This window comes from Nothobranchius furzeri, chromosome 11, assembly GCF_043380555.1.
Source record: "Nothobranchius furzeri strain GRZ-AD chromosome 11, NfurGRZ-RIMD1, whole genome shotgun sequence".
Lineage (NCBI taxonomy): Eukaryota > Metazoa > Chordata > Actinopteri > Cyprinodontiformes > Nothobranchiidae > Nothobranchius > Nothobranchius furzeri.
This window is the reverse complement of record NC_091751.1, coordinates 64494859-64510177: the sequence shown is the minus strand read 5'-3', so window position 1 is coordinate 64510177 and position 15319 is coordinate 64494859. Positions and strand designations below refer to the sequence as shown.

The following is a 15319-nucleotide window of genomic DNA, read 5'->3' as shown; positions in this document are numbered from 1 at the left end:
TTATTCATTTTGTGTCTATGATGAAGCCATGGAGACTTAATAAAGAAGTCACCTTGTGAGCAGTGAATCCTTAATTTTTGTCATTCATACAGAAATACTTGATTTCAAGAGGAAAGACAGCTGAAAATGTAGTTATGTAAAGCTTTGACACAACATGGATATTTAATTAGATATTTGAATTTTATCATCAAATAAAATTTTAGAATAAATAAACACATTTTAAGGGAGTAATAGGGAAAAGAAGGTTAACACCTTTCAGCATGTGTATTTCCTGCTTTTTCCAGCAGTGATATTGCTAATTCTGTTGAAGGAAATTCACTGTTTAATGAGAGACAGCTGGTGAAAATGATTTGTAAATAAGCAAGAATGCATGTAGACCTACATAATTAAGCAAAACTGAAACACTAATATAAAGTATACACATTATATATTTTGTCTCCCTTCGAATCTAGGAGGGTGGAACCCCAGCTCCAGCTATGGACGAGCCCCCAGGGGGCCCAACTTGATATTTTTTCATGGGGCCCAAAATCTCTGGCAGCCCCCCTGCCCACGCTATAACTTGTGCATGCGTGCTGTATCTCCCTCCAGTACAAAGAACACCGGGTGGAGTCTCAGCTCAGATCAGGTTGTTCACCCAGAACCGGAAGCTCTCCACAATTCCCCGTTCTTTCTTTGTTTTAGAGCAGCTGTGTAAACCTCGTGGAGTTTTTCTCATTATGAAGAACCAGAAAATGATGGAATGTGGTGTCGTAGACGTAAAAAGCAGGTAAAAAAAAGCCCAAGACAGTCGGGAATCAGCTCAGTGTGACGTTGGGACATTGGATTACATGAACCGGATTATTAGGGCTGCCAACTCACACACTGAGCGTGAGACACACACTTTTGACCCTCCCTACTCGCTGTCACGCCACACCTCCCATATCTCACCCTGTAGTATGTGGTTAGTAAAACAGACGGCGTAAATGCAGCCCACAATAAAATGAAATAAATAAAAATCACCAATCGCCTCAGCCATGGACGTAATTTGGGGGGGGGGGGGGGGGGGGTTTGACCCCTGCACTTTTTACCATCCAAAAACAATATTACACCATATTAAACTGACACTGGTTGAGCTCTAGGACCAAGCGGAAAACAACCGTTTGTGTTGAAGCCTGTTTCCCATTAGAGCATACTGTAAAGATACACCCCCCCCCCGTGTCCCCCCCACTTCTAAAGTGAAAATTACGTCCATGGCCCCAGCTGAGAATAACAGAAACACACCCACCTTCTGTTTAACATCAATGACTTTAGCTTCCAGATCTGCAGGTATGACTCTCCCTCTGAAACCAGGAAAAGTTCAATGAATCATCACACTTTAAATTTTACAAACCCAGTATTTACATACACCTAAACCCCTACCAACCTTTCATCTGTGCTCAGCAGGACAACGTTATCAGTACCGAAGCCAAGAGCCGCCCCAGCCTTCTTTATGGAGTAGTGGCTCTGCAGGGACGGCCAATAAATTCATGTTTAATCTGAGATGAAGCAGCTGCACTCCGAGTAGGTGAGCAAATCATGAGCTAACCGGTGGTGTGACGGACTTTGTGTTTGTGCAACAGCAGCGAGATAAAAAGCAGATGCATGCTAATTGGAGGGAGTCACATACATGTTCAGATGTGAAGAGAACAAGGCGCGGCGCAACAGCCATGCCCTTGGTCTTTACTTCAGGGAAATACTTGTAGCGAGCGATCATCACGCTGTACATGTTGGAGATGGCGCCCCCTGTTGACCATAAACACAGGAAATCCCCCAACACACACACACACACACACACACACACACACACACACACACACACACACACACACACACACACACACACACACACACACCATCATTATCAGCAAAAAGAGAAAACAATTTCTGTTTTTCTTTTTTGCCACATTTAAATTATTTTAATAAATCAGACAAAGATAATGATAAAAATAAGATTTTATTTAGTAACCAAACACACCTGGTCCTGTGTGAAAAGGTAATAGCCCCCTTCTTTATAATTAAAGAGCAAGTCACCCCCTACAAGAAACTTACTTCACTCCCACTTCATGTTTGAAAAATGCAACAAATGCTGTTGCCAGGCAGACCGAGAGGGCGGAGCCGCTAACAAATACACACACACACAGGCTCACAGTGGCATTATGACATCATAATGTACAAGATGACATCATAGCATACCTCTTAGCCAATAGCGGTCGCAGATTTAAATTCAAATACAGTGCAGAATTTTTCCTTGACGACGGCGCAATACTGACAGTTTTAGGCAGAATATTTGAATTTTAACCAAGATGCACTGAACTGTCAAATTAATGAATACATGTGTCTGTAGCATGATTAGACACTCCTTTATATAGTTTATCAGCAAAAAAATGTGATTTGGGGGCGACTTGCTCTTTAAATGTGATTTATTACAATAACGGGAAAGCTGACATCAGCTGTGCTGGCCAAAAGAACCATTTAGGTGATATTAACTAAACAAAAATACAGAAGAGGACATGCGTCGGGGGTCAAATACTTTAACTGACCTGGAGAGAAGAGGCCGTCTCCTTCTCCACCTGGCCAGCCAATCATCTCTCTCATCTTCTTCAGAGTCAGCTGCTCCATCAGCACGAACACCGGAGCGATCTCATAGGTGAACCTGCCGATTGTATCGGCGTTAGGCTTGCTTTTTATTTTTATTTTTATTTTTTTAACCACAGTCACATTCAGAAATGTAGCACTTGCAGAGGAAATAACCGGAACACCCCCACACTCAACTGTGCTCATTGTTTCGGGTAGCCGTTATAATTCTATGCACTGAGTGCAAAGTGGATCTGCGCCGGGCTAATTAAAAAGTTTCAGATAGGAGCCAGCCAGCACACATTCATATTAAAATGCCTTCTGACATCACCGAGTGGTTTCATTAGAGCACACAAAGCCCTGATGGCTATCTGTCAGCCCTGCCAGTCTCAGCCGAGGCTCCGGATGGGGCCCACGTGTCGGCTGAGAGGGCCTGAATGTGGACGAGTGAGTGCGAATGTGTGAATGAAAAAGGAAAAGGGGATGTTTAGGAGAGATAACAGCGTCAGCTGGCCCCAACATACAGAAACCCGAGTCAAGGAGTTTTATTAGATTATTAAAATAATGGAGAAAAGAGAATTCAAACAGAAGAATTGTCTGTTTTAATTATTTATGAGGTTTTATTGATAAGTATCTGCTCTCTGTGTGTGTTTATAAAATATAGAACGAGCACAGCAGAAATGAGACAAAACTCCGAGAGGATAAAGTAGGGTAAATGTGTCTCTCTTACACACACACACACACACACACACACACCCTTAGGATGGATCCCTGTACCCTGCCCTCTAATGAGGCCAGTTACACAACATCTCTCTTCTTCCGGCACCGGCACCAACAAAAGGATGCTCTGGGTTTCTGTCCCTGTTCTTTTACCAAATAAACATCTAAACAACAACTCCGACATTTTGTAGTGTGGGTAGAGAGGAGGACAGATAGACGCTCTGGGGAGGAGAAACCATGAGCAGAAGGAAACGACAGCGTGGGATGATAAGGTTTCTGAGGAAACGGTTGAAAGCAGGAATAAAAAGATACTGATAGGCAGCAAGAGGAGCAGAAATAACACAATAGTGGAATAAAAGCAGAGGGACCACATGGTACTAAACTATTAAAAACACTACATTTCACTTTCTGGGTTGATGTCATTAACATAAATCCTCTGTGATAAATCATGTTCACCAAAGGCAAACATGTTTATTTATCAGCATCTTTTCCTTTAGAGCAGAAAAGGACAAAACCAGAAGAGCTTTTTAAATTGTCCTTCTCTCGGAGTCATTTCACGCTGTAATGACAATAATGGTGATCATTATCACAATCAGAGCCAATCATTGGTCTTTTCAGAGCGAAAATTACCCCTCACTCACCTGCCCGTCCCCAGAGACAGCCCCAAAATGCCCTTATTATCATCATCAAGGGCATTCATTGTGTGTGTGTGTGTGTGTGTGTGTGTGTGTGTGTGTGTGTGTGTGTGTGTGTGTGTGTGTGTGTGTGTGTGTGTGTGTGTGTGTGTGTGTGTGTGTGTGTGTGTGTGACTAACCCCCTGACCCTAAACCACACTCTGCTTTCAGCTCGTCAAAGCAGCCCGGTTAGTCCGTCTGCTTCCACCGGGACAATAGATCCAGAACGATCCCTCTGCAGGGAGCTGCAGCAGCGGGTTCCCGCCGTGGAACGAGGTTCCTGCTGCAGCCGGAGGACACGTTTGCGTGTCAGTGTGGGGCCCAGCTGGCCTATCTGCTAGGACCAGCTCACAATGAGCCTCCAGTCAATGGACTGGAAACCCTCTCTGGTGAATCTGGGACAGCCAGCCCTGGTGTGTGTGTCATTATGGAAGTGTGTTGGAGTGTGGGAAGTCAATGGTCCTGTCTCTTGGGGCATTCTTCCAACCAGGAGATGGGATGGGGATGTTATCTAAATGGGTCAGCGTCCTGAGCCAAAATGTACGGAGAAACTTTCTGATTCATTTTCCCTTTTTTTTAATCTCACAGTTTGTTGTTTTCTTGGCTTCTTTCAGTGAGGTTTTCTATTTGTCACAAAATGTAACACACTTATGAACTCACCACGTTAGTTTTAACACAGCTTGCTGTATCACTAAAGCACATTAGCTACTACTGAAGACGGCCCAAAACTTATCTGAGAAAAACCTAATGTTGTAAAAAATCTACGAATGTTTGAAAGAAACGCTAAACATCATCTTTTCACATTTTTCTTATTGTTTTAACATTACAGCACAAAAATGATAAAGAAAATTGCTCCAACTTGGGTGGACACAAGGGTCTCCTGTTAGCAGGACGTGCTTGTAACACTTCCCCTGGGAGGCTCCAGGAGGCATCTCAGCTGGATCCTCTCCTCCTGGAGGAGCAGCAGCCCCCCCCCCCCCCCCCCCCCCCCCCCCAGTCTCTCTGGGATATCCAAGCCTGAGCCCGGCCACCTGACAGAGGAAACTCATTTTGGCCGCTTGTTCTTGGTCATTCGCCTCAACTCATGACCATCATTGAGGATTGGGATGAAGAACGCCCAGTAACATGAATGCTTTTCTTTCTGGCTTAGCTCCTCTTCACCACATCAATCCGGTTCCGCCTGCCCATCTCCTGCTCCCTCCTTCCCTTCCTCCCAACATACTTCAACTCCCTGACTTGAGGACCTCTGCCCCGACCTGGAGTAGGCACTCCACTCTTCTCTGACCAGAACCATGGCATCATGGCACTTATAATTAATTAATTCCCAGTAAAAAAAAAATCTTTGTATCTTTATTCCTTGGAGAGTGTTCTTTCCTGATGGGACTGGTTTTGTTGCCGTGAGTTTGGGACTACACACATTAAAAGTGTGTGAAGCAAATGTGGTTCACATGCTCCATCAGACTCGGCCACCATGTAAGTTTGACCTAGGATCAATATGTAATCTCACCATCCCTGGGGCCCGACACAGCCCGGTGTCAGCCTCCCGCCTGTCGATGCACGGTCTGTGCTGGACAAACACAGCTCTTTATATAACCAGCTGCTGTCACACTAGAGAACAACAGAAACACTCCCCCTACGATGGCAACCAGAGGAGATTCCCTTCAGACAGGCTGTTCCTTCATGGCATATCTGCAGACGACCACGTTTAGCTAAAACACAAATAATAAGACATGCTTTCTGTTGGACTCACATGTTGGTGTTTGCTGTAGACGTCAGCCACTCTCCTGCCAGACCAATGATGTCCAAACCGGAAGATAACTGGTTGAAGAAGCGGGGGTGACCTAAATAAAAACATAAACTAATTAATCTGGTGCACAAATGAAAGCTAAACACCCGTTCTGACATTATTTAAAGGTTCCATGTCGTGAAAAATCCACTTTTTGGAGCTTTTTACCAAGTTAAGGAGTTATTTCCTCATGAGAAATACCCCCAAACCTGTTCTTGGCTGAATTCGTGCATTTTCCTGTCTCAACTGCAAATTTGGTTGATGTAAGGGTTTTTTTCTGCAAACAAAAGAAAGTAGCCCACTTGCGTCGGGCATTTCTCCTCCCCCTGAAGCTTGGTTCTGAAACCTGGATATTTTGCGGATTTATGACAGTTTACTTCTGCATTGGGGACTACACACCGCCGTAAAAAAACATGTGCCCTGCCTACAAAGATGCACGTAATGGCCAGCCCAGGGTACGTGTGTGAGGCTACTTGACTTATAACAGACTTGGTAGTCCAGTAGTTAAGAGTGCCACACTGGCATGCAGTTTTGTGCAGATTCGCCTCCCAGTCACGGCAGCAACTTTTAAAATGATTTTGTTGCTGCACTTGCCAGTATTATGTTTTTAATCCTTCATTGGTAAACTGCTCAAAATACAAGGACTAATCTGTTTATTTTTTTTTTTAGCAGTGTGAGTTCATGTGAGGTGAGCAGAATAAATCAACTAAAATGCTGCTTGGGAATGACCAAATTCAAAGATCCTTGGAGACACTAAATGTTTTGCAGAAAAATGTTGATACAACTAAAATATAAATAAATATAATCTGCTTCAGCTGGCTAAATAATTTATTGCCAACTCCGGGAGTCAAACCCGTGTCAGCTGTCACGTTGAGGAGATGGTTAGGACCCAAAATGCAGATTACCCAGACGACAAGAGGCAGGAGTTGGTATAAAGTAAAAATCCTTTTATTGCAGGATGAACAAAAATAAATCCAAAAGGCAGCGAGCCAAAAATAAAAAAAAAACAGGAGAACAAAAGCTCACTCAGAGCACAAAGACCTGGAGAACGAGACGCAAAGCTCACACAGAGCACCAAAACAACACTAACAAACAACAATGGACCGACACAATACAGAGACAAGACAGGGCTTATATAGACTGGGAGGAGCAATTAGGGAAACAAGCAGCAGGTGTGTGGAGTGAGGGCTGGAGGGAAAGCAGGTGAATATAATATCTGAATGGGGAACAGAACCAGAGGAGGACAGAAAAACCTAAAACTATAAAACAAAACTAAACCGAAAGACTGAGGGAAGGACTCACACACACACACACACACACACACACACACACACACACACACACACACACACACACACACACACACACACACACACACACACACACACACACACACTGAAATAAAAGACCTAAATGAACTGAGATGGGGAGACTAAGAGACGTGAAGAGAACCAGGAGGGAGCTGGGGACAAAAGGGCTGGAGCTACAACAGAAGACACATAAATGAGACGCGGACAAAAGACACATGAGGGCGCTTATGAGACACAAAATGGGAAACTGGAGAGGGATGGAGAACATGAGGAGACACACGAGGGAAGACGCAGACACAGACCATGACATCAGCAGGTGGCAAAACAAGACAAAAGGCAGGCACTTAAACCACTGGACTACCAAGACCAGCCTTGCCTAAGACACTGGTGCATTTATGTTGTGGGCGGAGCTTAGCTAAAACTAACTGTTTCAGTTCTGGGTATAAATTCAGGCTGACAAAAGTAACTTGTATTTAAGATGAATGCCATCTCAATAGTGCCAGTAGAAGTATTTAATCAAATATTTTGCCTTCCTTTGCTCTCAAAGGTCTAACACAGCATGATCTGGTCCCTTTAAAGAATACTTTTTCCGTAGAACAACATGTGATATTTTTGTTGTGATTACTCTAAAGGACCCATAAGAAACATTTATTGATTCAGATTTGATTCTATTTTTCCCTGTTCAGCCATAAGAGATCTGACAGAGCAGGTTTGGTGGCAGCTATGTGGCAGCCGTTTAGACTTCAAGGTGCCTGCACACAGTCACCGGTCCGAGAGCCTGGAGCCAGTCCCAGAAACAAATGCTGGATTACATCTTCCGTAATAAAAGATGCTTTTAAAAATATACAACACAAATGGTAAGATCTGAAAGAAGGAGGAGCATTTGTCTGTTTGTTTCAGCACCACGGACAGCTCCACACCTCCTCTGAAAGGTTTGGACCTGAAGACCGTGTGAGCCGTAAAACCCAGGGGACAGTTTGAGCTTTGTTGTTCTAACAGCCTGGAACAGCCCGTTAAGATCCCCTCAGGCTACACTTGGTTTAATAAGTCAGACGGGGAGAGAGGGGGAGGTCAGATGATTTACCAGAGGGGGAATGAATCAAGCTCTCACCCTAATGGGCTGTATGCTGTCAAGACAACATGAGTTTCTGATGATAAAAGGCTTATAAATCTTTAAAAGCCCTCAAAGACCCAAACGTTTACAGATTATTTATAAAATCCCATCTATAAATTCTGACTAAATGCTAATCTAATCAGACAAATAGGAGGTTATTTTAAATCATATAGATGAAGCTTAAGCTGCAGCTCAGTGTCCTTGCAGCTCACCTGTCCGGACTCCATATTTGAGTGTGTCCCTGCAGTCCACCAGGATCTGCTCCAGGGACTCTGGCTGGTCCGACAGCTCCAGGTTAAAGCCCTCCATTCCCTCCAGCAGCTGGTGAGGGTGGTGGAAGTCCAGAACCTTGGTGGAGCGATCAAACGTTTTCTTGATGTAGTTTGTAAGGATGTCCACCACCTCCAGCAGGAACTGCAAGGTGGGCTCCTCCCCATTTTTAGCTGGCAGAAGGTCTGGAAGGTGAGAGGGTGAAGCAGCAGAAACAAATCTTAGGTTCAACTTCTCAGCTCGTCAATGAGAAACAACAGGATTTAACAGTAAATCAGACCCAGGTTCATTTCTAATCATTTTTCACTCCGTTACATTTGTCTAAAATGCATGTAGCAGAGCTGCTGCGGCTACGACGTGGCTCATCACCACCAGTGTGCAAATGTGTGTTGTAAGGCACCTTGGGGGATTCAAATACAGGAAATTAGAAATATTGTACAATAACAACATTTCCTGTAGTTTTAAAAACAGATTTTTGTTTATTGCTGAACTTAAGCTTCTGTTTTCTGTTGTTAGATAAAACAAGTTTCTAGAAATAAACTGTGTGATAGAAATGATAATGATGCATTTAATTGTTTCACAATGGGGTTAACTTTAGTTTAACATATGTTTCAGTACCAATATGAAGGTCAACCCATGGGCACCATTTAATAGCTGGTTTATAATTAGAGAGTTTTTGTTATTATCCAGATTTTCAGGCTTTATAATTTATTAGTTTGATGAAATAAGCTAAAGCTGAATGATCTTACAGCGTTATCATTAATCTATTCACGTGTGGAACGTTTTGAGAACAAAAATAAACAGTCAGACATTTGCTGAGTGTTGATGAAACAGTAAAAGCAATGATGCATTGAGATTAAAACCATAAATGCTGTGATAATGTGAGGAATAATAAGAGAAACCACGGATAAAAGCAGCGGATGAACGCGTCAAGCTGTCAAAGCTCTCACCTCTGGCGAACAGGTTGGAGAAGTCCGTCTCTGTGCGCCGGAAGCGCGCGTCCCGGTCGCTGTTGTCGCACGAGAGCAGGTTCTTCTGGCCCGAGAGTCTCCCTCTCTCGTCCAGACTGTTGTTCTTCTGCAGGAAGCCTAGAGAGTTACAGGGCAGAGAGAATGAGTTGTCCCCCAAAACCTCCATCAGGCTGACAAAAAACAAAAAGGATGAAATCAACTATGCGAAATAAAACAAACAAATAAATAAATAAAAGGTGATGGATGTTTGAATATTTAGACCGTTTCCCGGTAAACTGAACTAAAGCTGTGATGTCAAGGATCTGCTGTTGAATAATCTAAAATGAATCTGATGTGGGTGTCGAATTTAAACAGGTCAATGGCGCGCCAGCGCACGCTCCGTCACGGGTGCTCGCGCTCCTCAACCCGTGACATCACAGGCACGATCCTGTCAGAGTACACCCAGCCTCCTGTGAAAATCAACAGCCAAACCCCTTAGGTCCACACACACACACACACACACACACACACACACACACACACACACACACACACACACACACACACACACACACGCGCGCGCGCGCGCGCCCTGAAGGAGATTTTGTCTCGGCTGGATGGACGTCTCCGGATTTTGTCTCGCGGCCTTCGGCAGCTATCTGCGAACCGAGGCCTAATCACGCGTAAAAACACGCACTTCTCTCTAATCACGCCTCATATTTCACACAGCTCCTAACATATATCAGAGGTTTGGTCAGTCCCTAAACCATCACCTTTAAAACGGCATCAAGCGATAAATCAAACGACTAATTTATGAATTAAATAATAAATCAGTTTGATAGGTTTGAGACTTCGCGGGTTTTAGTTGATCCGAGGCGAGACAAGCAGGTCAGTAACATTCCGTTAGATCCAGCATCCTTCCAGGAAATCCATTCAGCCTGGGTTTTATTGTCTGGGCCGCTGAGAAGCAGACACTCCGCTGTGACGCGCCTGTGGGTTACCAAATAGATTAACTCTTGAAAATAAGACGAAACAAAAAAGAGGGCACCAAACGCCTGAAATGAAACATCCTTTTGCTTTATTTTAGCAGAGATGGAGATGACGTGTGGGAGTCAGAGGGCTCCTGGTCCGGGTCTTTATCCCCACACCTGCGGGCTAAAGCGCACTGACCTTCTGGAGATGAAAACATGAAGTGACGGCGGAGGATGGGCCTGCGCTCTCCAGACTGCACACACAGTCACGTGACCTGTTTAGAAGGCTGCAAGGCTCTGTGGCCAAGATGGTAACAATGACATGACTTCAAAGTAAGACTCCTCTCCACGGATGTAGTTGAAAGGTGGTAAAATCGTGACATGGAATGATGACTGCTCCTAAAAGCAAAACTCACCGCAGATCTTCATCCCGAGCTTCCGCGTGCAGCCGTGCATCCACGCATACTCGTAGGCTAGAACAGAATGAACGGGTGGAGTTTATCTGTGTGTAGCAGGCCGCGGATGATGGAGCACACAGAGGCAGAGGGAGCGCGCGCGTGCGTGCGGGCTTTCATCTTATTCCAGACTCATTTAAAAACTGGTTTGTTGGATAATTAGTCCCCTTTCTGTTTGCAGAGTTGAGTCCGCCTAACGCTTCCGGTTTGGGTTCAGTCAATTGTGGCCCGCTCACGCGCCCGGCCGAAGGGCGGACTGGAATTAACACCCGTGAAATGAGCTCACGGAGGGGGACAGGAATTAATTGAGTGCAGCGCGGAGGCCCGTGTGACTGGAACGAGCTGGACATGCTCTGAGGGAAGCCGGAAGCTGAACCTTATTTTCATCCACCTCACAAGCGCGCGCACACACACACAATTTGCACAAAAGACACAAGCTGGACAGGATGGAGCAGAAGCCTGACGCGAACAAGCAGACCTGCGGGCCACCAATACAACACAACAAGCATCTGCATTCAACGACTTTCTGCTTAAAAATAACGTCAAATTCAGAAAATTTAGAATAAATGCCCAAAATGTATGAAGATATATCTAAATATTTAGAGTCAAGTCTACATATATAAGGTTACACATCGCTCCAGAGAGTAAAATCTAAACATTTAAAATTAATACTCAAAGTTGTCTCGTTCTTGGAATCATGTAAAAATGTTTAACGTAGCCATATAAGTGAAACCTAAATATTCAGAGTAAAATCTAAATATATAATTAAATCTGAATATTTAACATAAAATAAAAACACACCAAAAATTTTAATTCTAAATGTATTACTAAAATTAAAACAGGGTGATCACTGATGTAACATCTGTGTGAGTCTATTTATTTAATTACTGAAAAACAACACTGATAAATGATCATATGACTCATTTCATTTTACTACAGTTTGAGCTCGCGTGTTAGTGAAATATTCACTTTAAACCACGTTTGTTTTTAGATTCTGATACTTAAATGTGAAGTAGATATTTTGCAGCTAATTATTCGTTTACCCTACAATTGGTTTTATGTTTGACTGAACCAGCTCGGTTTATCAAAAACATGTGTTGTTAATATTTTAATTACATGGCGTCATCGGTGTCCCAAACACGCCTGATGGAAAAGTTTCACATCAAAACATTAAATTCAAAATCATTTAAACCAAGAGCGACACACACACACACACACACACACACACACACACACACACACACACACACACACACACACACACACACACTTGCAGACACAACAAGCCGCCAGGCGTGAGATGGAGCGTGTAGGGGGATAATGGCCACATCCAGCAGCGCGGTGAAACAGAGCAGGCGTGTTTCATCCTTTACTTGATGCAACCGCTGAACACACTGATGCCATTAAAGAGTAGAGAAGATTTTTATAAAAAAGAAAAAAAAGAAAACCCAAAAATTGTATCCTGACGTATCTGCTAAATAAAAGCAGCCATCTCCTGATGAGGACAACACCCTGCTCTTATTTCCTGCGTTGCTGCAGTTGTGCAGATGGCTGCTCAAGTGCGCTCTAACGGAGCCAATTCTGCGGCAAAAGCTGAAAAAGATTAATTAACCCGGAGGTTAATGTATAGACTCAAAAATGGGATCGTGGAGGAATAATGACTTCTGGAAAATGACACAAATCGCTTTAGGTGAACAAAAATGATTTAGGAGTGTGAGGAGAAGGAAGCCTTAGAAGCAGAGAGAATATTGTTTAAAGGCTAAATATATTAGAGCAACATGCTGATGGGTCATTGTGGATGTCACGTTTCTCCAGCCAGTTCCGCTGACCGCGCGCGCCGAGACAGCGACAGCGACAGGCAGCTGTGATGGCTCTGTTTTAAACCAGAATGATTAACGACGGAGCCCACGCAGCAAATGGCCCGGGCCAGACTGCTATAATGGGAGGGAGGGAGAGAGAGAGAGAGAGGGGGGGGGGGGGGGGGGGGCTGTGTAGAATAGATTACTCTGCAGAAGTGTCTTTCAGCAAGGCATCAACAGTTCTTTAAGCACAACCTGCGCGCTCCCGGGAAGCCTCTCCCCTCAGGAATGGGGGTGGGTGGAGTGGGGGTGAGTGTGCAGACCTACTTCCAGACTGGGGTCTTAAATTAGCAGAGTTGGGGTCCTGGTCCCCGCCGGTGGCTCTCGGTTCGGACGTGGCCATCACTCCTCCGTAATGTGGTCTCCAGCTGGGAACTGTAAACACACCGGTCCAGGAGAGCAGGGCTGAAAGATTAGTCTGCACTAGAGACACCCAGAATAAAACCACTGACGGATCCATCCAAGGCCGTCTGACCAGACGCGCTGCCAGCACCAAATTGCGCATGCCGCACAGCAAGCGCAAAACCAAAACGCACATATTTGACTATTTTAAATATATATTTCCCCACATTAATATACACTCAGATAATGAAGCATGGGTTGGTTCTTCCTCAAATTTATTTTTGATGTCATTTTCAAGAGAATCAGAGCGATTCTTTTTTTTTAGTTTTTTTATGTGGCAATCTGTTTAACACCCGGAACAGCTGATAATTCTGAGGAACAAAAACAGAAACCAAGACAACAAGCTGCTGATAAAACCATCTGCTGCAAAAAATACAAATAACTAACGCAATGAGTGTATTTTCATTAAGATACTCCAAACGCATATTTCTTTTATTTCTTTACAACGAATAGTTCTTTTGTTTATTTTTCTATAGACCCTGGCTCGTTGTTATAATCAGCTGTCTGCCTGTACAGGTCTGTGACGCGCATCGTTGAAGATGCGCGGCTGGAATGGAGCGTCTTACCGGCTCAGAGGCGCGCAGGTTGTCCAGAACTCAATTTTATTCTAATTAGCTCCCAAAAAAACCATCCAGAGGCGGAAATGTCGGGATTAGCAGCGAGCGCACTAAAACAGATCCGTTCCACTGGTGCCGAAGTGGCCCGTTTCTTTTCCTTTTTTCCTCCTCAGGATTATTTATATTCGTTATTTATATCTCCAGCTCCGGCTGCTCATTGGTCACTCCACGCAGACACGAGTCACGGCGCTGCCTGCCTCTGACGCCTGATGAAGCCCGCCTGAAATCCACAAATCCACTGACAGCACAGCTCTCCACTTTGAGAAAAAAGGAAAAGAAAAGCAACAGTGACGTTTCCCCTCACCCACCCGTGGCCGTAGACGCCTGGTGGTGTGTCTTCAGGTGTGGGCGGTGTTGCAAGAGGGTGGGTGGAGATCTGAATGTGAAGTATGTTCTGGATGCTGACCTTGAAAAAGCAGTTTTTGGAAAATTCCAGCAGATTTTTTAGAAGGTGCGCATCAGATGACGCTGATGGCTCAGAGAAGAGACCTGAGATCAAGGTGACACATGTGGGTGGGTGTTTACTTTGATGCTGGTGAAGATCAGACATCATGTCCATCCAGCTGCAGATCCATTATCATTCCCACAGCAGGTCTTTTATGGAGCTTAACTCCATTATCCAATAAGTCAGTCCAGGTGCATCACAAAGAACAGGCTTGGACTTGTTTATCTTGTGTGTGTTTGTGTGTGTGTGTGTGTGTGTGTGCTTCAGGGACAATGATCTTTTACATTTCTATTGTGTTATCTTCAGGCGTGGAGAACCCTTTAATGTACCAAACCACAGGAGATGAAAAGGACCGAAATAAAACACGAAGCTCCGGCCTCAGAGCCGAGGAACGGGCGGTGGAAAACCACGAGCTGCTTTTACTTCTGTCTGAACCCATCAGGGTGAAATGAGATGCTCGTGCAGACCCTGAGGACAAAGAGGAGGAATCCTGCCACTGAAGAGGTGTTGAAGCAGGAAACCCAGCTGTGAAAAAGTACTTTTACAAATAGCTTCTGCTTTTGCTTTTCATTTCTCAAACGTCTGTGTTGGAGTGAACACACATGGTGGTTTCAGATGGGAAGGAGTGGGAAAGTTAACTCTAAGCTTAGGTTAGGATCAAAGTCAGGGTCAGCCACAGTGGAGGGTTACCAGCATGAACGTTGCAGGGTTTAGGAAACTGAGTGCTTTAAGAGCTCAATATGTATATTACCTCTTCTTATGACCAACAATCTGTGATACTCTATCTAAATATAGAATATCAACCCTGCATGGTCTTTATTGTGTTTTAATCAGAAGATTCTAGGATTCTTTATTTATCAGGGGATTGTACACACTTTGTTTTGATTCAGAAAACAGTCAGGTTTATAAAAGTAAGAATTTATTTTACAAACAATTAAAACATAACAGGTTAACTAACATTTACTGTGAGTGGATGGAGCTAGATGCGATGTATGAAACCTCTGTGTGAATATCAGAACTTCCGTATCTAGGAGAGCTGAGTTCTGGATTTAAAAGAATTTCGTTTGCATGAAGCTATGAAGCTGATTATTATCAAAAACACATCAGGCGCTATCTGTGTGTCTACTTCACCCGTTTTCAGAGACTCTCTTCGT

General features: G+C 44.1%; 1 protein-coding gene across 2 annotated transcripts in view; it reads right to left on the bottom strand.

Annotated features, from left to right (window-relative positions):
• The window catches only part of LOC107384443 (glutamate decarboxylase 1), a 19471-nt gene extending 5662 nt beyond the window's left edge, over window positions 1-13809 (bottom strand). The window contains exons 1-10 of one of the 2 annotated variants that reach the window (XM_054750736.2): window positions 13670-13809; window positions 12969-13076; window positions 10804-10860; window positions 9417-9554; window positions 8409-8651; window positions 5737-5827; window positions 2559-2671; window positions 1646-1761; window positions 1403-1482; window positions 1265-1319 (exon numbers count right to left, since the gene is read on the bottom strand). In XM_054750736.2, coding sequence (XP_054606711.1) covers window positions 1265-1319; window positions 1403-1482; window positions 1646-1761; window positions 2559-2671; window positions 5737-5827; window positions 8409-8651; window positions 9417-9554; window positions 10804-10860; window positions 12969-13044 — 969 coding nt within the window. In that variant the 5' untranslated portion in view covers window positions 13045-13076; window positions 13670-13809. The remainder of the gene's footprint in view (window positions 1-1264; window positions 1320-1402; window positions 1483-1645; window positions 1762-2558; window positions 2672-5736; window positions 5828-8408; window positions 8652-9416; window positions 9555-10803; window positions 10861-12968; window positions 13077-13669) is intronic. The other variant, XM_054750757.2, reaches the window with a different exon arrangement.
• Window positions 13810-15319: the final 1510 nt, after the last annotated feature.